Source organism: Mesoplodon bidens (assembly GCF_964165515.1).
Source record: "Mesoplodon bidens genome assembly, chromosome: 5".
Classification (NCBI taxonomy): Eukaryota; Metazoa; Chordata; class Mammalia; order Artiodactyla; family Ziphiidae; genus Mesoplodon; species Mesoplodon bidens.
Window position 1 is genome coordinate 137,346,429 of NC_138161.1, and position 24,651 is coordinate 137,371,079.

Genomic DNA, 24,651 nt, shown 5'->3' on the forward strand with positions numbered 1-24,651 from the left:
TTTTTGGTAATCTCTTTCTTCTAGATCAGGCGTTAGCAAACCATGGCCCACAGGCTGGCCGCCTGTTTCTGTGAACAAAGTTTTATTGGAACACAGCCATGATCATTCATTTACTTATTGTCTGCAGCTACTTCAAAGGCAACACTGAGTAGTGGACATGGAGATCATATGGACCTCAAGCCTAAAATACTACTTTTGTCTCTTTGTTGGCTTCCTCATAAAGAGGTGTAAAGCACATAGCTTTTTTTTTTTCTGTACAATGCATAGAGTATTTAAAAAATTTTTTGCTTGAATTTAAGACTCAACTTTGATAGTATGTCCTCTAAAAAGTCTTTTCTGACCATTACTGACTGCCTACTCTAGGACTGGCTTAGTTGCTCTTTCTTTATGCTGTTAGTACAGAGTGTTCTATATTTCTTCTATCATAGTAGTTTTTAAACTATATTATAAATACCTGTTTGTCTATATTCTTTGCTACACTGATTTTTAAAAAACAGATTATAACCCATTTAGTGGGCATTGAAGATGAAATATAATTGACTAGAAAATATCATAGTACATTGCATGTAATAAGTACTGTTTCATGAAACTTTTGTTTCACATATTTAAATTTTAAAAATATGCATATGTATACTGGGTTGTGATATAAAATATATCTCTTAGTTGAAGTTAAGAAGTTCGAGAAACTATATTATAGGATTCAGGAGGCCAGGACTATGACTGATTTGTTCTTCTGCATCTGAGACAGAGTCACTACTCAATAATATTTGTTGAAGGAGTGATAATTACTATTTATTGAGCCTCTATTTAACTTGTGGCACTATGCTGAGAATTTCAAATATATTATCTTACTTGATCAGGGTAGCATATAAAGTAGGTGTCATTATTCCCCTTTCATAGATGAAGTTACAGAAGTTTAGAGAAATGAAAAGTTCACACGACTGATAAGTGGAGAGCTAGGAACTTGTCTGATGCCAAAATTGGTATTCTAAATTATTATTATATGTTTCCATTGTGTAGGGAATGTTTTAGACTATTTTGTTAGTGAAGTTTACACTTTAAAAATAAATCATCAAGCATCTAGCAAATTGATTGGCACTCTGATGTATTTATTTATTTAATATCTTTTTTGTTTGTTTATTTCAAAGAATTCAGTAACTGGATCATAACAAGACTTCTGCGGATTGCAGCAACTCCATCCTGTCACATGTTACACAAAAAAATCTGTGAAGTCATCTGCTCATTATTATTTCTTTTTAAAAGCAAGAGTCCTGCCATTTTTGGAGTACTGACGAAGGAATTATTACATCTTTTTGAAGATTTGATTTACCTCCATGAAAGAGATGCAACGGGACACTTTGTGGAATGGCCAGTGGTAGTTAACCGATTTTTAAGTCAATTAGATGAACATGTAGGATATTTACAACCAGCTCCTTTGCAGTTCATGAACATGCAAAATTTAGAGTTTATCGAAGTCACTTTATTAACGGTTCTTATTCGTATTATTGCAATTGTGTTTTTTAGAAGGCAAGAACTCTTACTTTGGCGGATAGTTTGTGTTCTGCTAGGGTATGGTAGTCCAAAAGTTAAATCCTTAGCAATTAGCCTCTTAACTGAACTCTTTGAGCTTGGAGGACTACCAGCACAACCAGCCAGCACTTTTTTCAGCTCATTTTTGGAATTATTAAAACACCTTGTAGAAATGGATGCTGACCAATTGAAACTCTATGAAGAGCCATTATCAAAGCTGATAAAGACACTATTTCCCTTTGAAGCAGAAGCTTATAGAAATGTTGAGCCTGTCTATTTAAATATGCTGCTAGAAAAACTCTGTGTCATGTTTGAAGATGGTGTGCTTATGCAGCTTAAGTCTGATTTGCTAAAAGCAGCTTTGTGCCATTTACTGCAGTATTTCCTTAGATATGTGCCAGCTGGGTATGAATCTGCTTTACAAGTCAGGAAGGTTCATGTGAGAAATATTTGTAGAGCTCTTGTGGATGTGCTTGGAGTTCAGGTAGATGCAGAGGTAAGTCATTTTTAAGGTTACTTGTTAAGCATGTAATTTGTTCTTAATTTAAGTGTATGCATATATGCAAGATTAATAATGAGAAAATAAAATATCTTTAATAATGTATATTCAGAATGGGATGACTTTTATAATCTACTTTGGCTTCCTATTATGGATTTTTAATTTGATTTTAGAAACATTTGTGTACTACATTGGTAATGAACTGCGAATGGAGTTTTAAAGTAGAGTTTGTGAAGTGTAAACATGTTTGTTGCATTATTAATTAAAAGGGGGCCAGTTATCAACTTCATTGCAAAAACTTAGAGCACTCACATAGATTTTTCTTTGACAGGTTATAATCAATCACTTCTAGAAAACCTATGAGTATATAGTACTAGTCATGCCAAATTATGCCTTTTTTTTCTATTTGGACTGTGGGAGACACTACAATAAAATAGATGTACAATAAATTGATTACATATTTTAGTTTATTTTATCTGTAAGTCTTGCTAGATTTGTAGTATAAAAGGAGTTAATAATTCCCTTGTAGAATTTTTCTTTGTGGCATTTTAGTCTAGGGAAAAACAGATTATAGAGAGAAGGATTTGTCTTAGGCCTTCTAAGACTATAGACCATAGTTCTAGATATAGAACTATACATATGTCCATGTATAGACTGTGAAATAATATAGATTAACTTAGGTTTTTGTTTGTCTGATGAGACTCTGAAAATAACTTACCTTATTTGACATCTTAATACCTAATGCATTTTTGCTGTCTATGAATAATATAAACTTATTTTCTAAGAATTAGTTTTTTAAATTATTTTTGCTTTCTCAGTATTTGTTGGGCCCACTTTATGCAGCCTTAAAAATGGAAAGTATGGAAATCATTGAGGAGGTTCAGTGCCAAATTCAACAGGAAAACCTCAGCAGTAATAGTGATGGACTATCACCCAAAAGGCGTCGACTCAGCTCATCTCTTAACTCTTCCAAAAGAGCACCAAAACAGACAGAGGAGTATGACCTTCATTCAGTTTGTATTTAGCCACTTAATAAAACTTTAGTCACTTAAAAATCATCTTTACGTAAGTGCTTTGACTTAAATACACAAAGAACATTTGTTCTTTCTATAGGTAGTCAAAGGAATGCTTAAAATATCTTAATAGTGCTTGTAGTCTATTCTAGTATAAGAGATTTCATGGCTAAATATGGTTACTTAAAAGACTTTTTAAGTCTTTACTTGCCTAATTTAACTTTTTAATACATGAAAAATCTCTGAGACTTTACATCTATCAGCAATTTAAAAAATGTTAACAAACTATTTTTTTGTAATGTAGCCAAAGAATTCCCATGCTTCAGCCAAATATAAAAGTTGTTTTAAATTTCAATAGTTGTAGGGTCCCTGGCAGTCCAGTGGTTAGGACTCGGCGCTTTCACTGTCGTGGCCCAGGTTCAATCCTGGTTGGGGAACTAAGATCCCAGAAGCCGCACAGCGTGGCCAAAAAAAAAAAAATTTCAGTAATTGCCATCACATGCTATCTTTTTTTTTTTTTTTTTTTTTTTTTTTTTTGCGGTACGCATGCCTCTCACTGTTGTGGCCTCTCCCGTTGCGGAGCACAGGCTCCGGACGCTCAGGCTCAGCGGCCATGGCTCACGGGCCAAGCCGCTCCGCGGCATGTGGGATCTTCCCAGACCGGGGTACAAACCCCTGTCCCCGGCATCGGCAGGCAGACTCTCAACCACTGCGCCACCAGGGAAGCCCCATGCTATCTTTTGTTTTAAATATTTTTCATATATGAGCAAAATTATATAAATTATATAAGTTCATATGAATATGAATATCTTTATACTCTGGTTATAATTAATTACAGAATTAAACACGTGGATATGAACAAAAAGAGCATGTTATGGAGTGCACTGATACAGAAGGCTGAGTCCCTTCAGGTTTTCCTTGAATTCAATAACCTGAAGAATCCTGTTATTGAGACTTTAGAAGGAATCGCTGTCATCCTACAACTGACTGCTCTGTGTACTGTTCATTGTTCTCAACAAAACATGGACTGGTAAAACAGCTTGTATTTTCTGGGTGGGTTTTGTGTAATAAATTTGAATTTATTGTCTTAGAAGACCTCTTTATTCACTTGATTTTTGTGACCTTAGAACACAAACATTTCAGTGAAATAGAAATTTTTTTTTGAGCACCTGCTAAATGCCAGATACTGTGTTAGGTACTATACATATCTTATTTAATCTTTACAACAGTTCTGTGAAGTAAATGCTATTATGTCCACTTTACACACTAGAAATTGAGGCTCAGAGAAATTGAGGCTCGTTTTTGTCTGAAGCCTAAACTAACTTTCCTGGGCAGCAAAGTAGAACACATTTTTATACAACTCAGAAGCCAGTGCTCTTCTAGCCAAACGTTTCGTCAAGAGAACTTTGCCCTTTGATCATAAAAGTAGGAATTTAAAACTCGTTAGAGGTATATTTGCAGTTTAGCATTCTTAATATAGGCTAATTATCAGAAGAAACAAAAGTGTGAACCCCTCTGAAGATTTAGTCTTATTTTTACTGCCACATTACAGACCAACACTCCTTGTTAATTTTTTACATAATCATTTATTCTGTATTTTCTGACTCTTAACTAGCTAATACAAAGTTATGAAGGAGATTTTAAACTATTAATTCAGATTGCATTACATTTGGAATTTGAGATAACTAATTAGGTTGAAGTCTGCCTTTCTCGTATAATTAAGAAACGGTTTACACAGGCATATCTTCTGTTATTTTAAAGCCTGGTGGTGTCACATTTAGGTATCATAGATGAGCTTTACCAAATCCTGAGTGATTTAGGCATAAACGGATTAAACTTAAAATAATAATGATACATTCATTGTTATGCACATTTACTTTAAATTAGTTTAAAGTTATAGGTTAGTTTCATACTCACAATTTTTTTTAATTTATTTATTTTTGGCTGCGTTGAGTCTTCTGCTGTGCGCAGGCTTTCTCTAGTTACGGCGAGCGGGGGCTACTCTTCCTTGCGGTGTGTGGGCTTCTCATTGCAGTGGCTTCTCGTGGAGCACAGGCTCTAGGTGCGTGGCCTTCAGTGGTTGTGGCATGTGGGCTCAGTAGTTGTGGCTTGAGAGCTCTAGAGAGCAGGCTCAGTAGTTGTGGCACACGGGCTTAGTTGCTCTGCACAATGTGGGATCTTCCCGGACCAGGGCTTGAACCCGTGTGCCCTGCATTGGCAGGCGGATTCTTAACCACTGCACCACCAGGGGAGTCCCATACTCAAAGTTTCTTTTGATTTACTACGATACTAGTTTTGACTATAACAAAATTCATTTTAATTCTATGTCTTAAAAAATGTTTAAACTGCAGCTGCTGTGATTTCAAGGACTGTCAACAGAAATGTAAGAAGAAACCTTCAGTAGTGATAACTTGGATGTCTTTGGATTTTTACACAAAAGTGCTTAAGAGCTGCAGGACTTTATTAGAATCTGTTCAGAAACCTGACCTGGAGACAATTATTGACAAAGTGGTAAAAATATATGATGCTTTGATGTATATTCAAGGTGAGTACAAAAAACCAATAGATCAAAATAACCTTAAAAGGTAATCAATATACAGTAGGTTTTCTCTTTTTTTTTTTTTTTTTTGCGGTACATGGGCCTCTCACTGTTGTGGCCTCTCCCGTTGTGGAGCACAAGCTCTGGACGTGCAGGCTCAGAGGCCACGGCTCACGGGCCCAGCCGCTCCGCGGCATGTGGGATCTTCCCGGACTGGGACACGAACCCACGTCTCCTGCATCGGCAGGCGGATTCTCAACCACTGCGCCACCAGGGAAGCCCTGGTTTTCTCTTTTGCCTAAGGCTTAAATATGCAATTGTTGGGACTACCCAAAAGTTTTTTCTTGACTTCAGTTCTATTAAGCTTATCAGTAATTTGTAAGTTCTAAATTTATTTGTCTAACATTTTGATTTATTCATTTTCAGTCAATAGAAACTATTTATAACTTTAAATTTTTTGATTTGAGAATCTGAAGAATGCTATGATTCTTCTCCTAAAAAACATATAAATGCTTTTTTTTTTTTTTTTTGTGGTACGCGGGCCTCTCACTGTTGTGGCCTCTCCCGTTGTGGAGCACAGGCTCCGGACACGCAGGCCCAGCGGCCATGGCTCACGGGCCCAGCCGCTCCGTGGCATGTGGGATCTTCCCGGACCGGGGCACGAACCCATGTCCCCTGCATTGGCAGGCGGACTCAACCACTGCGCCACCAGGGAAGCCCCCGTAAATGCATATTTTTATAAAGTCACATTTAATTCCTTTGGATTCACAGACCTCAGAACATTATCTCTGTGTTAAGAACCCCTGTTTATTGAATGTTTGCTGTAATTCCACTTGTAAAAGATGTTTAGAATGTCTTTTTTTTTATTGAAAGAAGACACATGTAAATATGATTAAAGAAAAGGTATAATTAATTACCTATTGTGTATTTCTGTAGTAAAAACTTCATTTGAAGATCGTATCCTGGAAGACTTATGTGGAATGCTCTCACTTCCATGGATTTATTCCCATTCTGATGATGGCTCTTTAAAGTTGACCACATTTGCCACCAGCCTTCTAACAGTAAGCCAGAGGATTTCAGATAGCTACTGTAAGTGGTCACAAAATTCTATATGTGTGATTTGTTTTCTTTTCATTTATCTCTATATAGGGCTTCTAACACTTATCATTTCTATTTTTTCAATAATTACAAGAGAAGGTACCTTTTTTAATAATTTAAAAAGAAGGAGTTAGACATGTAGAAAGGAATAAATTGTAGGATTTGTACATCCTCAACTCTATTCTGCCAACATTGTTCTCCAAAGATATCATTCCAGTTTATATTTCTGTTAGCAGAATATGTGAGTTCCTGTTGTTTCATATCTTCACCAGCACTTGGCATTGTCAAATTTTAAAATTTTGTTAAAAAAAAAAAAAAAGAGGGAATTCCTTGGCGGTCCAGTGGTTAGGACTCCATGCTCTCACTGCTGAAGGCCCAGGTTCGATCCCTGGTCAGGGAGCGAAAATCCCACAAGCCACGCAGTGTGGCTAAAAAAAAAAGAAAGAAAGAATGTCAGAGACATAACTACCTAAACAAACATATGTTTTTTGCTATCTGATGGGTGTTTCAATTTGGATTTCCCTGATTATCTAGTAAGATTGGGCATAGACCTTTTTCAGTGCACATGCTTTATTTTTGGAAAAGGAGCTTTTAATTAAATACTATATGTATTTTAAATGTTATTTGACTTTACAACAAAGAATAAATATATATGTGTGTGTGTGTATATATATATATAAAATTAACACTTAGAAATCTTTATTAATAGACTTAATTTTTTCAGCACCACAGGCACAGTCACGATGCGTATTTCTTCTAACTCTTTTTCCAAGAAGAATATACCTTGAGTGGAGAACAGTGGTTTACAGCTGGGCCCTGCAGAGCTCCCATGAAGTAATCCGGACCAGTTGTATTAATGGATTTTTTATCTTATTACAGCAGCAGAATTCTTATAACAGAGTTCCCAAGATTCTTATGTATGTATTAATATTTTAATTTGAATATACAACTTGATTGGACAGATATCATATATGCAAATTTATGTTTATTGCTGGGTATATAGAGCAAACATTGCTTTTAGTTTTAGAATTAAAAATTTTTTCCTTCTACCTTTTGTTTTACCAGTACTTTTGCCTCAAACTAAACAAGACTATTTAGACCACAAAATTAAGCAAGAAGGTTTAGTACTTTTTGTTTTTTTCCCCATAGAGATAAAGTCAAAGATGATTCTGACATTGTCAAGAAAGAATTTGCATCTATACTTGGTCAGCTTGTCTGTACACTTCATGGCATGTTTTATTTGACAAGTTCTTTATCAGAACCTTTCTCTGAACATAGACGTATTGACCTCTTATGTAAGAGCCTAAAAGTCACTTCTCAACATGAATGTTCATCTTCTCGACTAAAAGCGTCTGTTTGCAAGCCATTTCTCTTCCTACTGAAAAAAAAATTACCTAGTCCTGTGAAACTTGGTGAGTGGTTTGTTATGATTTATTTAATATTTTAAAACCTATTTAAGCTGTGTTTTTAAAATCAGTGGTGGAATTAGGCTAAAGCCTTAAAAAATTAGACTTGCTTGATAGAGTCAATGCTTATGTAATGATCATTCATAAAAGGGATGTCTGGTATTAGACTGTATCACAGAACTAACAATGGAAGTAATTTTTAGATTTTCTAAATGCTTTTGTGATTTGACAGTATAATGGGGCATACCTGATGTTTGGTTCAATATTGTGAGGTTCAGTATTCTGTCTCCTCTTCAGTGATCCCAGGGACCTTCTTAATGTGTGTCCCCTGCCACTACTTTGGACCTTAAAACTTCAAATAGTTAGATACTTTGCCCAGCTGAGGAGTATGAATTGTATCTTTGCCGCTTTCCAATGGTAATGGTGTATGAATTTGTGGGGAGCATGAGATTTATACACATACTTGGAAGATTGCTTTGTTTGGGTAATAAATTACATCTTGCCCTCAAGTTTTCAAAACAATGTATGATAAGGTGATTTCTAGGACTCCCTAAATCTAGTAATGTAATGTAATGTAATATAAGATTAACAGGGACTGCCCTGGTGGTCCAGTGGTAGAAAACCCGCCTTACAGTGTAGGGCACGCAGGTTCGATCCCTGGTCAGGGAACTAAGATCCCACACCCACAGGGCAACTAAGCCCCTGCGCCACAGCTACTGAGCTCGCACGCCCTGGAGCCTGTGCGCAACAACTAGAGAGAGAAAACCCATACGCCACAACTAGAGAGAAGCCTGTGCACCACAACGAAGAGCCCAAGCACTGCAATGAAAGATTCCGCGTGCCGCAACTAAGACCTGACGCAGCCAAAAAGAAATAAAATAAATAAATAAATAAATCTGTAAAAACAGAATAAGATTAACAGTAAGGCTAAGCTTGCCCTTAATTAACAGTTCTTTAGATTAGTGAAATGTGCTTTTAAATCTATCCCAGTAATATAATGATCTACAAAATCTAAGTGACTAGTCATTTTAAAACTTTAAAAAATTCTAGAATTTATTTTAGATTTAAATTATGTATAACTTTTATTAAGTAAAAGTAAATTTAAATTTATAAGTATTCAGTTTTATAAGTATTCAGTATTTATTTGTTTTAATCCTCCAAAATTCTGTGTGCTTTACAAATTTAAACACTAAATATTGACTTTATAAGACAACTTAGCATTCTTTGTAGTATATTATTTATTGACAGTATTTTTATAGTAAAACTTTTCTGTTTACTGTGTTAAATTAAGTATTTTATGCTTTTGCCCTTTAGCTTTCATAGATAATCTGTATCATCTTTGTAAGCACCTTGATTTTAGAGAAGATGAAACAGATGTAAAAATGGTTCTTGGAACTTTATTAAATTTAATGGAAGATCCAGACAAGGATGTTAGAGTGGCTTTTAGTGGAAATATCAAGCATATATTGGAATCCTTGGATGCTGAAGATGGATTTATAAAAGAGGTTGATGATTTTTATTTTAAATTTAATTTTACTTTAATTTAATTTTATTTATTTTATTAAAATTTTATTTTATTAAAATTTTATTTTTTTGTGTGTTCATAAACCTGGCTTTAAAAATTTCTTTAACTAGTTAATTTTATTGGTCTAGCTTTTTGTCTTAAGAATGAAAGAAGCATATACACATGCTCAGATCTCAAGAAATAATGAGCTGAAGGATACCTTGATTCTTACAACAGGGGATATTGGAAGGTATGTTTGGCAGCTTTTGTACTTCCTTATTTATTTTGGCCATTTTCCTTTTTTGTTTGCCTGCTGTTAGAAATGGTGATATGAGAAATGTGATGTTATAGGAAGAAGTGTGATATCAGTATGCATTTATTTGTGGATTTCCATTTATTTTCAAAACATTGATGATAACTTTTTTTTTTAATAATTTTAGGGCAGCAAAAGGGGATTTGGTACCTTTTGCACTCTTGCACTTATTGCATTGTTTATTATCCAAGTCAGCATCTGTCTCTGGAGCAGCATACACAGAAATTAGAGCTCTGGTTGCAGCTAAAAGTGTTAAACTACAAAACTTTTTCAGCCAGTATAAGAAACCCATCTGTCAGGTGAGAGTCAGCATTGGCCTTGACTATAGGAAATAGCATTACTTTGCAAAAGTTAAAAAAAGAACACATATATGTTTTACTTTTCTTGCTTTAAAAAAGAGGTATTTTTAAAAATGGTTTATTTAAAAGAACCTAAATCTCATCATTTTTATATTTTCGTATCTTGGTCTGAAGATATTGTTTATAAATGGGAGAGGGGAAAAATCATCTTATAATAATTATTACTCTCTATTGTTAATCTGTTAAGAGAAGCCTTTCTGTATTAGCCTTTCTTTTAGTGATAATAAACTTTTTTATGCCTTGATATTATGGATAAGGCACTTTGTTTTAAAAAAGGTTGATCCAAGGCTGAAAAGTAAGGTTATGTTAAAATACAGGCTTTGCACTGTGTTTGTGGTGTAATCCTTAGCAAGATATTCAAGTTTCTTAACTAAGCCTGGTTACTTCATCTGTAAAAGGGAGTATATACACAATCTACCTCATTAAGGTTGTTACAAAAATTAAATGAACTAATTTAGGTAATATGTTTAGAACACTGTCCGATACTGTCCTTTATGTTAACTTAAAACATATTAGTTAAATGTTCTTCCTTGTGTGAAAACTAATAAATCATTTTGCTTTAGTTTTTGGTAGAATCCCTCCACTCCAGTCAGATGACAGTGCTTCCTAGTACTCCATGCCAGAATGCTGAGATGCGGAAACAAGATGTGGCTCACCAGAGAGAAATGGCTTTAAATACCTTGTCTGAAATTGCCAATGTTTTTGACTTTCCTGATCTTAATCGTTTCCTTACTGTAAGTTGCAAAGTATAGTTGACTTAATTGAGGTTTTCAATTTAACATTTTGTGTTTATTCCATTCTAGATTTTTTTAAAGAAAATCTGGCAAGTACAATGTACTTGCATGTTTTCCTTTGACTTTGATATGATAATATTGCTTATGTTATAAAAATGAAATACGTGTTGATTTGAGTCATTGCTCTATAGAGTTAGCTATCTTGAAAGGTTCATACTATTTAATTAATGCTAATAAATTCAGTTTACTGAGCCCTTATGTCTTTAGTGCTATGATTGGTTCCATTGGTAATGGAAAGTCTAATATGATCTTACCTACCCCTAAGGAGTTGGAGTAATATAGTACAAACTAGTGCTATAGATGACCTGTGCATTCAGATGATAGAGTTTGTAGTATGGAGTAGTTTGGGAAGCCTTTGAAAAGTCCTTGGTGGGGCTGAGGTTTGAAAGACGGATGGTGTAGATTATCTTCTTGTGTTTTCCTGAAGGCAAAGTTTATTACTCTTAGTTAATATTATAATAGTGATCCATGCAGAATTTTTCTCTAGAGTATTATCATATTTTAACAAACTTAAATCGCATGTGAATTGGACAAATCCTAGAAGGAAATATGATACTATACACCAAGGACCACAAAGATATTTTTACTTTTTCCCTCAGTAGTTCCATCTGGGAGCCCCAAAGCACAGATGTTTATTGCAACATTTTCCAAGTAGCAACTAGACAAAACCCAGAGAAGAAACTAAGTGTCTAATATTTAGGTCCTAGAATATTATGTACCTTAACATAATAATTATAAATACTTCAGAGAAACTACCTTACCATGTCATAACAGTCTTACAGGATTAATATTAAGTTGAAAGGCACAACACAAATAAGGTGTAAGTGTCTCTGAGGGCAGAGGGCCTGAGCGTTATTCGCTGTCACATCTTCAGTGCCTAGGACAGTGGCTGACATGTAGTAGTTGTTCATTAGATACATAATAAATGAAAGACCAGCCATTTTATGTTTGGAATATTGTGTATTATTTTATGAACGAGATCTTAAAGGAAACAGACCAAAATCAAAGTAGATTTGTTACCATGTTGGAATGGTGGGTGCGTTAACAAGGTTTTCTCTAATATTGCAGTATCAACTTTTTAATTAAAAAAATTTAAAATATTAAATTAAAATTTAAAAGCTACTCTTGCTTATTGTCTAACTACTATATTTAGCTCAAATAATAAATCAGGCTTGCAACAAACACATGAAAGAATGCTCAACATCATTAATCATTAGAGAAATGCAAATCAAAACTACAATGAGATATCATCTCACACCAGTCAGAATGGCCATCATCAAGGAATCTAGAAATAAATGCTGGAGAGGGTGTGGAGAAAAGGGAACACTCTTGCACTGCTGGTGGGAATGTGAATTGGTACAGCCACTATGGAGAACGGTATGGAGGTTCCTTAAAAAACTACAAATAGAACTACCATATGACCCAGCAATCCCACTACTGGGCATATACCCTGAGAAAACCATAATTCCAAAAGAGACATGTACCAAAATGTTCATTGCAGCTCTATTCACAATAGCCCGGAGCTGGAAACAACCTAAGTGTCCATCATCGCATGAATGGATAAAGAAGATGTGGCACATATATACAATGGAATATTACTCAGCCATAAAAAGAAACGAAACTGAGCTATTTGTAATGAGGTGGATAGACCTAGAGTCTGTCATACAGAGTGAAGTTAGTCAGAAAGAGAAAGACAAATACCGTATGCTAACACATATATACGGAATTTAAAAAAAAAATGTCATGAAGAACCTAGGGGCAAAACGAGAATAAAGACACAGACCTACTTGAGAATGGACTTGAGGATATGGGGAGGGGGAAGGGTAAGCTGTGACAAAGCGAAAGAGCGGCATGGACATATATACACTACCAAACGTAAGGTAGATAGATAGTGGGAAGCAGCCGCAGAGCACAGGGAGATCAGCTCGGTGCTTTGTGACCGCCTGGAGGGGTGGGATGGGGAGGGTGGGAGGGAGGGAGATGCATGAGGGAAGGGATGTGGGAACAGATGTATATGTATGACTGATTCACTTTGTTATAAAGCAGAAACTAATTAAAAAAATAAATAAAAGAAAAAAAAAATAAATCAGGCTTGGAACCACTGCCTTAAGAGCATGAGTACATTTTAACACATACTCATGAGAAATTATTTTCTTTGCTACTTGTACATTAGCTTATTTATTGTCTGTCTCTCCCCCTCTGCAGTGTAAACTCTGTGCCATCAGGGACCTTGTCTATTTTTTCACTGCTGTATCTGAAGTGCCTGAATCATAGTAGATGCTCGTTAAATATGTGTTGAATGAATGAATGGTATATCTGAATTCAGATATGTTGTATGTGGACTCCAAATTTGTGTGGTATTTTTAATTATTTTTGAACATAGCTTATATGAATATTTTATCACCTGGGCAAATGTACTTTTTAGTAATTGTAGTGTTTCTTTTTCAGAGAACATTACAAGTTCTGCTACCTGACCTTGCTGCCAAAGCAAGCCCTGCAGCTTCTGCTCTCATTCGAACTTTAGGAAAACAATTAAATGTCAATCGTAGAGAGATTTTAATAAATAATTTCAAGTATATTTTTTCCCATTTGGTCTGTTCCTGTTCCAAGGATGAATTAGAACGTGCCCTTCATTATCTAAAGGTAATTGAATATTTGTTTATATTTTACTCTTTTGTTTAAATTAGCATTATAGGAAAGCTGTTGTGACATTCTTATAGGAAATAGAGTAGTTTATAGCCTATCTGTAGTTTATAGTCTATCCTAGGGTAATATAAGCTCAAATGGTACGTAAATAAGCTTTGCCCTGGGCCAAAGGAGAGTATTAAATAGAATTATTCTTTTGTTATATTCTTTGATTGTTTTACCATAATGGTATATGATAGGTAGTCATCCATTCATGGATTAGATTCTCAGCTAATTTCATTTTATTTCTTTAAAATTTTATTTATTTATTTATTTTTATTTTGGTTGTGCCGGGTCTTAGTTGGGGCATGCGGGATCTTCACTGTGGCATGCAGACTTCCTAGTTGCAGCATGCAGACTGCTTAGTTGCGGCATGTGGGCTTCTTATTTACAGCACATGGACTCTTAGTTGTGGCATGCATGTCGGATCTAGTTCCCCGACCAGGGATCAAACCTAGGACCCCTGCATTGGGAGCATGGAGTCCTTCCCACTGGACCACCAGGGAAGTCCCAGCTAATTTCATTTTAGAATTTATTAATTGATTGGAGCTGTAAAATGACTAATGATATGCAAGTAATTACATCTATTGGAAGAGGCAGTATCCTTCAACTGTAGTACAGTGTCAGCACTGAGTTTAGTTACTTAGTGCTCTGATTACAGTTTGGCCCAGTTTCTTGCTAGTTTTCAAATTTAAAAGTATAGCTTGTGGTTCTTTTTTTGGTGTTATAGTAGCAACAATATCTGAGGAATAAGAGGCTATATGGGAACAAGAGAACCTGTCAGATATGCATATGTAACTCTACTGTTTTTCTCTGATGTTAATTTATTTCACATATTTCATGATATGCCAGCTATGGATCTCTTTCCACATGAGACTTTTTGAATATTGAGTATATTTATTCATTTTGAGAAAGAAAATCTTTATTGTAAAGGTGGAATGATAATAACATTTCAGTGCTTCTTACTACATGTCAGAAACTTTGCTAAACAATTTTTATGGATCATTTCAGTTGGATAACTCCTCACAGTTACCCAGGGAGATAAAAGTACTATTTTTCCATTTGATAGATGAGAAAACTAAGGCAGAGAAAGGTCAGATTAGGTTACTTGTCTCAGTCACAGCACAACTAATATATGATAAAGCTGGAATTTAAATATTAGCAGTCTGACCAGGAAGACTGTGCTCTGAGCCACTGATTTTCCTGTCAGAGTTACATTTCCATGAATAATGAGTGGATGACATTTTGAACCTTTATAGAAAACTAGACTTCCTTTTAAAATTTTATTTCAAAATAAAGTTTGATCACTTGTTTTCATTACCTGTAGCCCATGGCAGACCTACCAGGAGAAATCAAGGTCAGAATCCTTTTCCAATGACTTTTTTATATCATTAGTAATTCTTGTCACCTGATCTAGAGCTCCTGATTAACTAATAGTGTATTAAAATCAGTATACTTATTTCCAAGATATTAGTATGGAGAAACAAAAACCTTTTTTCTTAAATTTTTGAAATGTGTCTTTGGGTTAGAATGAAACAGAAATTGAACTCGGGAGCCTGCTGAGACAAGATTTCCAAGGACTGCATAATGAATTATTGCTACGTATTGGAGAACACTATCAACAGGTTTTCAATGGTTTGTCAATACTCGCCTCATTTGCATCTAGTGATGATCCATATCAGGGCCCAAGAGATATCACGTCACCTGAACTAATGGTAAGGAATATGTTGTATGGGTTTTTTGCTTGGTTTTTCTCCTTTTTGTAGCTTAATTATGAAATTGGAGAAACAGGTGTTTTATATATTTTCCAAATGCTAGAGATTTATTTAAATTTTCAATTGGGATTTTTATTTTGAAAAGGCTGATGATTTAAATTACATGGTCACAGCATACATATTAGCATTGAAAAATATGCATTTTCATATGATCTTAGATTTTATTTTTTCATTGGGTAAAAATGTTCATTTTTCTTCACCACTTTTTCACTGTAGAATGCGTTTGTAGCTCCCCCCGTTACCCCTTCCGTGGCATGACATGCTAACTTTATCACTTCTAACTATATTTAATTCCATTGTTAGATTTAAGATAAGTTAGAAAATGTTATTCCTTTTTGTCTTTCCTTGTCTTAAATTCGTATCTGAAATCATCTTACTATTTTATTTTTTCACCTGAAAAAACATAAATCCTGAGGCTTGCTTTGTTTTCTTTTGATTGCTTTCATCCTTCCAAGAGACTCAAATTTTGCTGATATTTTGACTATCAGCAAAATATCTTGAGAGGTTTCTATCTCTGCTTTCTCATTTCCCATTCATTCTTTAGCTTATTCTAGCCTGACTCTGTTCTAAGTATTCTACTGAAATTCTCATCTTAAGGTCAAAAACAGTCTTCCTGCTATCAAATCTAATGGTCACTTCTCTTTTACTATCTTATTCGGCTTCCAGTAACATTCAGTACAACTGACCATCCTTTCTTATGTGGCATCTGTGACACTGCATTTTCTTGATTTTCTTTTTGCTTCACTGTCTACTCATTCTTTTTTTTTAATTTATTTTATTGAAGTGTAGTTGATTTACAATGTTGTATTAATTTCTGCTGTATAGCAAAGTGATTCAGTTAACATATATATATTCTTTTTCATAGTCCTTTCCATTATGGTTTATTACAGGATACTGAATATAGTTCCCTGTGCTATACAGTAGGACCTTGCTGTTTATCCATTCTATATATAATAGTTTGCATCTGCTAATCCCAAACTCCCAATCTATCCCTCCCCCACCCCCTCCCCCTTGGCAACCACAGATCTGTTCTCTATGTCTGTGAGTCTGTTTCTGTTTGGTCGATAAAGTTCATTTTTGTCATATTTTAGATTCCACATATAAGTGATAGCATATGGTATTTGTCTTTCTCTTTCTGACTTATTTCACATAGTATTCACATAGTATGATAATCCCTTGGTTTATCCATGTTGCTGCAAATGGCATTATTTCATTCTTTTTTATGGCTGAGTAGGATTCCATTGTATATATGTACCACATCTTCTTTATCCATTCATCTGTTGATTGTCCACTCACTCTTTTTTTTTCTTTTTTTTGTCCACTCATTTTTAATCTTTATCTACTTTATCCTCTAAATGTTAGATTTATTCAGTACTGTGTAGTTGGGTCTTTTTCTCTATAAATATTCTCTCTTTAAATGAGAGAGAATCTGAATTCATCTGGTCCTGTAATATGATTTACATTTTGATGATTTCATAGTGGAAATTCTAGTCCAGACCTCTCTTGAGCTTCGGACTTTTGGGCTTATGCAAGTTAGATCCTGGCAGGAAACAGATGGCATACACAAAAATATTTCACCGAAAAGAATTTAATGAAGGGACTATTTTCATTGATATGGGCAAGGTTAAGAGAACCAGCAGGGAATGTTAAGGAACCCAGGGACTAGAAACAGCAGAAAACATATGCTCCCCTTAGTCCTGGGCAGGAAGAAATGGCATTACCAGAGCCTGTTTGAGAGCTAGAACCATGGTGCGGGGAAAGGGCTCTCATTGTATATAACCACTGCCAGGGCCACCTCACAACGCAGAGAGAGCAGGAAGTATAAATACCACACGCTCTCCTCCTGCCCTTTGTTCCCTTGTTGGTGCCTCCTGTTGACTGAATTTAGTGGGAAGCCAGAGGGAAAGATATCTTGGGTGGTGAAATCTGGTTAGCCTCCTAGGCACATAGCAAGGCAGAAAAGAGCAGAGAATGGATCTGAGGATGAGGGAAGATGGCAGATAGAGACTGTCCAGCTTCCTCTTTGTAATCTCTATTTGTCCGTCTTTTACGCATCTCAAACAAGTCCAAACATTACATGTCCGTTAAAAAATCTTTATTTTCCCTTTAACCTGTTTCTCTCACAGTCTTCCCTTCTCAGGAGATGGTACCAGTGTCTACCTAGAAGCTCAGTTGCTTCAAAACCTGGAAGGTATTCATGAGCCCTTCATTTCTTATATCCTTTAAAATTGAGTATCAACAAGTCCTTTCAAGTCTAGCCCCAAAATATATCTTTCCATCTCTGCCACCACCACCCTTATACATAAGTGACCGTCATCTTTCTCCAGGAATACTGTAAAAACCTCCTAACAGTTCTCTCCTTTTGCTCTTCCTTTCCTGCATCTTTAATCAGTTACTTACACAACATTTGAAGTACTCTTCTTACAACTTATACTCACGTTATCCCCTGTCTAAATTCCTTCTATTGTTTTCATTGCTCTTATAAGGCTGTACGTGGTCTGTATATCTTTCCACCCTCATATTGTGCAACTTTTATCTGCCTTTCTCCCTGTATTTCAGCATTGTTTTCTTTGTGTTTCTTAAACATGTCAAGTTTTTTCCTGCTTCACAGCCTTTGCAATACGTCGTTTCTTTACTTGGAATATTATCCTGGATCTTTTTCATTCTTTAGATCTCAGCGTTTCCGGATCACCCTATCTAAGTTCCTGATCACCTCATCCCAGTTCTCTCTCATGTGATCATGTTTATTTCTTTATAGCACTTATCACAACCTTACGTACGTACTTACTTGTTTAATGTCTTCTTCTCATATCAGTGTCCCATGTAAGCTAGTAGGGAGAGCTTATCTCGTACACCTGGCACAGTATTCTAGGCATACATAATAAATATTTGGTGAGTGGCAGATGAACGAACTATTTGTCTAAATGTAAGAGCTTTAAAATTAGAATGTTGACACAGACTATGTGAGTATCATCTATATCTGCTTTTCATTTAAGAATGGGCTGGAACCATGCGATTAGTGAATTATGGCTTATTAAACCTAAGTTGAGTCTTAATCCAAATCAGAAGTTTGTAAATTAAATGTAATTTTAGGCTTTGGTAAAACAGATGATTCTCTGTGCTTTGGAAGAGAAAAAAAGTTTATCCCAACATCTAACCTGGAGAACGTGTTGGACACCTAATTTCCTCTCTACTGTGAGGTAGTGCACACCCTTCTTACTGGCCCCCGACCCCAGCCTGGCAGTGTGTGTAACCTAGAGATACTTAAATTAGGTGCCTCAATGCCAAACAATGCAACTTTCTCCTGGAGTTGGAAAATATTCTAATTGCTACTTCTCCCCAGCCCCCCCGCCTTTTTTTTTGGTCCCTTTTCTTGCCTATACATAAAGATTTTTAAAGAGGGGAAAATTCTTCTTTGCAGAGTACTCACATTCCCAGTTTTTAATAATACTAACTTAAGTTTATTTAACACTTTACTATATTCTAAGGGCTTAACTCATGTTATCTTATTCAATCTCTACAACAACTCTATGCAGTTGGTTTTTTCATTGTCCCATCTTACAGACTCAGAGGAGCTAAGTAACTTATCCAGCATCAAATACTAGGAAGTGTCAAAACTGGGATTCAAACCCAGGTTTGGCTGATTTAAAGCCCATACCCTCTCCTCTAGGACCCTTTTTCAAGAAAGAATTAACCCTGTCCACTTCAGGAGACCCAAAGTGCCATGGACAGTGATACCTAACCTGTAATAGTTGATGCCCAAGGCTTGTACCCCTTTATTACTATTACATCAGGGGATATTGACCTCTGTGTCAGACCTTCATTCTGGCAGGGTACCTGTTCCATAATCAAGTACTTTTTTTTTTTTCCACCTTAGCTCTAAATGCTCTAGATGAGGACATTAACTTGTCTTTCTCTATTCTTCTTCTCCTTAAGATAAATATCCTCTCCACTCTGGATGCTGACATGAGTCAGATCCTGAGAATCCCACTGTAGCTCAACTGTAATTCAAAAGCTTATGATTTTCTCACTGTACAGTACTATTTAATCATATTTTGCCTATAAATCAGTTTCACTAATTTTAAAAATATTACATGTAAAGATATATGCTTTGGGAAAAATTTAATTTACCAGCTGTTTATTTCCAATATTCTAATGTAGTTAGATAAAATAGAAATAATATAAATAAATTGTTGATTTATGAAATTTCATCTGTATAAAACTTATGTAGTACCTTTTTTATGTGGGTTTTTTTTTTTTCCCCTTAGGCTGATTATTTGCAACCCAAGTTGTTGGGCATCTTGGCCTTTTTTAACATGCAGTTACTGAGCTCCAGTGTTGGCATTGAAGACAAGAAAATGGTAGGTGGTGATAGTTGAGTTGCAAAGTGCCAGAACAGAATTCATATAGAATTTGCAGGAGACGTGACTTCTCCTTCTAGCTGCAAACATTCAAAGATGAAAAATAATCAAACACATGATATTCTGTGTTCCTGAACAACTCACATAAGCTTTCGGGGAATCTAAAAAGAAAAATTATATCATTTACTGTTCTTTTGTTTATAAGGGACAGAAAACTCACCCAAACTGGCTTAAAGGAATTTGTTGGTTCTGTAACTAAAAGTGTAAGGATAATATAGCTTCGGGCATAGCTTGAATTTGGACACGATGTTCTCAGAATTAATCAGTTAGCTCAAATTCCTTTGGATGGGCTCTAACTTAAGTGCTGGGTGACGGCCGCAACAGCTTCAGGCTCACGTCTTCACAACATCTAACTCAGTGGGAAGAAAAGAGACCAGCACTCCCTGATAGCTCAAACAGAAGTTGCATTATTGAATGCATTGGCCCACATTGGTCTCATGTGAGTCATGGCCCATGGTGCTTTTGAATACCAAAAATGTTAAGTTACAGAAAGTAAAGTAACTTCAGTATTTGTCAGTGTCTGTTTACATGCATTTGGCACAGTGAAAGTTCCTTACGATTGCTGTCACAATTGGTTACCCAATTTTGGAAATGTTTGTCTGTAGATTGGGATAGAATTTTAGATGCTGCTTAAATTTCCCTTTTTATTGGTCTCCACTCTTCAGTCAGTAAAATTATAATAAAAGCCTATGAATGGAAGCTTTTATTTCAGTCTGTACTCCCCTTCTCTTAATTAATTAACCTCTAAAAATTTCAGCAACCAATACTTGTCCTTTTGTTGTCAACTGGTAAATTTAATCCCCCAAATAACTTGTATCTATGTGAAATCTTTCTTACTGTTATCCCAAGTGAGAGAATAACCTCAAATCTAAGAAAACTAGAGTTTGTTTTAAACCATAAAGAGTTTGCCTATTTTGGCACATAGTTAAGGTTGACTGGAGAGTTTCTTTACCCCTTCATTAGAATCTGGAGCTATTCATACAAGTCTGATTCTGTATTCCACACCAATAAAGATGTGTGTATTATTTTCTGGGTATGTCATTAGTTACCTATTTGTTTTATTACTAAATTAGAGCATGTTGAATTTAGTACCATTAGGACAAAAATGCATAGCAGTTTGGGATGGATATGAAGAAGATTAAACAATAGGTATTATATTCTTAATAAATTTGAAAATTACCGCTTAAGAGGACCACCAGAATCAAAATAACAAATCACCTTCAAAGAGGGGAAAAAAAAAAGAACTCAACTCGTGTTTTTCAAATTTATAACTCTTACATAAACACTTGGACAGAATAAACTGCCAACATTTATTAGACCTTGTGTTGCCTGAGAATAGGTACTCTGAGGTTAGTGTGGGAAGCACTTGTCCTTAGGGTTCATCTGCTCCTGCCAGCTTCTTTGTGGCTTTATTTTGAAGCCCTGCTTATTTTATAGGCCTTGAACAGTTTGATGTCTTTGATGAAATTAATGGGACCCAAACATGTCAGTTCTGTGAGGGTGAAGATGATGACCACGCTGAGAACTGGCCTTCGATTCAAGGATGATTTTCCTGAATTGTGTTGCAGGTAAATGACTGCCTGAGTTCATTAGATTTTTTGCATTTCCCAATAGCACTAACTTGATTTCTTATCTCTTTGAGGGAATTTGGGTTCAAACCAGAAATAAGAAATAGTTAAAGATAGAAAGGCTATTTGTATTGAAAAGGGAATGTGTTTCCTTCTTTAAAAACATTTTTCTGTGAAGTATTTTAATATACTGGGAAATAGAATAATATAATGAACCCCTATATACCCGTTTCCCAGCCTCAGTAGTTATCAATATTGTTAATCTTATTTAATCTTTCCACCTCTACCTTTTTTATTGTTACTTGGAATGTTTTAAAGAAAACCCAGTATCATATCATTGTACTTCTAAATATACCTCAGATGTATCTAGAGGATAAGGACATTTTAAAAAATATATAACCATCATAAATTATTATACTTAGCAGAACTAATAGGAATTCCTTAATATCATCTAGAATTCAGCTTTCCCCAATTGTCTCAAAGATGTTTTTTCCCAGAGATGTTGGTTTGCTTGAATTAGAATCCACATAAGATGCACATGTCACACATTTGGTTGTTTGACCCCCTAAGTAACTCTTACAAACAGATTCGTCCCTTAAGTCTCCTCTCCACATTTCTTTTAGGCCACTGAGATTTTGGTATGTAGGATTTAGCTGATTGCTAATTTAATTTAATTTCAGTAATACTGCTAACAATAAAACTACTGAATGCAGTTTAAGCTTCTGAAAGTTTCTTTTTGTTCTTGACTATATTTTATTGGAGATGTACAGTCAGAATAATATGTTTTACTATATTCAAAATCCTGTGATAAACCATAATGGAAAATAATATTAGAAAGAATTTTAAAAAATAATACGTTTTAAAGTCATGTGAAAGAATTCTTTCCTGTATAGCTGTGACATCTACTTGGTATTATTAGGTTCAGTTTAAGCTTGCTTGAAATTTTTAGAGGTTGCTTTTTCCTTCTATTTTATTTAATTTAAAAATCATATAAAACATTTACTTTGTCCCAAATTCAAATTTGTGTAACAAGTTACACTCAGAGAATCTAGCCTTCATTCCTGAATTGCTAAAAATAGATGTGTCTATTTTTATTAATTTTTGTATAATCCCCCCCTTCCTAAAAGTATAAGCAAATGCACAGTTACTCACAGATAATTTTTTTTTCATGTTAACCCTGCGCCAAAAGGTAGCATAGGGCTTCCCTGGTGGCGCAGTGGTTGAGAGTCCGCCTGCCAACGCAGGGGACACTGGTTCATGCCCCAGTCCGGGAGGATCCCACATGCCGCAGAGCGTCTGGGCCCGTGAGCCATGGCCGCTGAGCCTGCGTGTCCGGAGCCTGTGCTCCACAGTGGGAGAGGCCACAACAGTGAGAGGGCCGCATACAGCAAAAAAAAAAAAAAAAAAAAAAAAGGAGCATATTATAAGCATTGTTTTTCACCTTGCTTTTTTTGACTTAGTGTATTATAGAGATGAGTCTATTTGAGTATACAGTACTGATCTTTATTCCATTTTTACAGCTGCCTTATAATCTTTTTGCTTGTATGTATCATTGTTTGTTCATCTAATAATTAACTGCTGGAGCTTTGCAAATAATAAAAATGATGTGACTTTTAACTTTTGTTTTTTCACATAGGGCTTGGGACTGCTTTGTTCGTTGCCTGGATCACGCTTATCTAGGCTCCCTTCTCAGTCATGTAATAGTAGCTTTGTTACCTCTCATACACATCCAGCCTAAAGAAACTGCAGCTATATTTCACTACCTCATAATTGAAAACAGGTATTATAAATGAAATTAATAAAGATAACAGCTTTCTATTACTGCATTTTTATGTCTCGGGGTATTAGGGTTACTGTTGGTAGTGTGGAACTGTTCACATTCTTTTTAATTTAGAGTCCGTTAATCAACAGAAGTAATTGACATGCTTTAAGTCAGTACATACCAAACTGATGCTCTTTCAGTTGTGACATGGCTTTTATTATTATTATATTTTAAGCTTAGTAGTTAGTAGGTCAATAACTCAAAATTATTTTTCATCAATTTTGAAAGGGGTGAGACTAATATTACCTTTCTTCTCACAGTTAAAAGGCAGACAGTTGAATGCATGAGAAAGATTAGGAGAGCTAATAACTTTTTTTCTACAGCTTACCTTCATTGAAACCTTTATTCATTGCATTAACCTTTTAACCAGGCTCCCTTCCTTTAAGCTTTTATGTTTCTTCATATTGTTCATATTTTAAAACATCTCTTTATCTGTATCATTTCAGCGTGCAGAGACACTCTGTGTTTCTCCATTTCCTAGCTGATAAATTCCAAATTGTTTATTTTGATATTCAGGGCTTTCTAAAATCTGGCCACATCTTATTTCTTAAAATCATTTCCCAAGATTTTTCAAAGCAGATATTAGGCTGTAGCCAATCCAGACTGCTAATGCAAGAATATACATTACTCCTTCCCATTTTTATTTTTCACTCAGGCTGCTTTTTAGCCTGGAATGTCTGTCTATACACTTAAATTTTTTTTGTCCATTTTTGCACATACTGTTCTATGTCATAGTTACTTCTGAAAAATTAGGATTTAAGTACTACTTATTTACTTACTTATCCTTATTCTGTTGCAGTTCCATTAATCATTTTCTGTAACTGTTCCATCAGGGAGAAAATACAGAAGAAAAGGTTAATGGAGTTTTTTTCCAATTAAAATACTTTTATTTTTGGTATTTTGTACATAATGGAACAATATAATCACTGATCTAGATCACTTTTCAAATACCTTTTGGATTATTATGCAAATAGTATATCTTTGCTGTTTATTTTAGAGGAATCATTTCTCTGCCTTTTCATATAATAATATAATAAAAAAATTCTCTTTCACTCTGCCAGATAAAAGACCTTAGGCTCTCTGAGTGAAGGAGTTACTGCAGCTTTCTTTATTGTTACATCCCCAGTTTCTAGCAAATAGTAGCACATAGTAATTACTTAATACCTGTTTGTTGCATGAGTTAATGAAGACTAGAATTTAGAAACACTTTTATTTGGACCCAGAAATATTAGGGCTTTATATTTGAAGCAAGTTAAAAATTACAGCCTCAGTAAAAATTACTTACATATTTTTCTCTAGTATATCTTTGTGAGAATTTGTGTTTT

General features: G+C 35.1%; 1 protein-coding gene across 1 annotated transcript in view; it reads left to right on the plus strand.

Annotated features, from left to right (window-relative positions):
* The window catches only part of ATR (ATR checkpoint kinase), a 110,054-nt gene that overhangs the window by 11,130 nt on the left and 74,273 nt on the right, over window positions 1–24,651 (plus strand). The window contains exons 4-19 of the mRNA XM_081235594.1: window positions 1,149–2,026; window positions 2,848–3,026; window positions 3,881–4,072; window positions 5,394–5,587; window positions 6,518–6,670; window positions 7,404–7,596; window positions 7,829–8,091; window positions 9,400–9,590; window positions 9,739–9,839; window positions 10,030–10,201; window positions 10,825–10,995; window positions 13,504–13,698; window positions 15,270–15,455; window positions 19,784–19,876; window positions 21,374–21,504; window positions 23,141–23,284. Of these exons, the coding sequence (XP_081091720.1) occupies window positions 1,149–2,026; window positions 2,848–3,026; window positions 3,881–4,072; window positions 5,394–5,587; window positions 6,518–6,670; window positions 7,404–7,596; window positions 7,829–8,091; window positions 9,400–9,590; window positions 9,739–9,839; window positions 10,030–10,201; window positions 10,825–10,995; window positions 13,504–13,698; window positions 15,270–15,455; window positions 19,784–19,876; window positions 21,374–21,504; window positions 23,141–23,284 (3,436 nt within the window). The remainder of the gene's footprint in view (window positions 1–1,148; window positions 2,027–2,847; window positions 3,027–3,880; window positions 4,073–5,393; window positions 5,588–6,517; window positions 6,671–7,403; window positions 7,597–7,828; window positions 8,092–9,399; window positions 9,591–9,738; window positions 9,840–10,029; window positions 10,202–10,824; window positions 10,996–13,503; window positions 13,699–15,269; window positions 15,456–19,783; window positions 19,877–21,373; window positions 21,505–23,140; window positions 23,285–24,651) is intronic.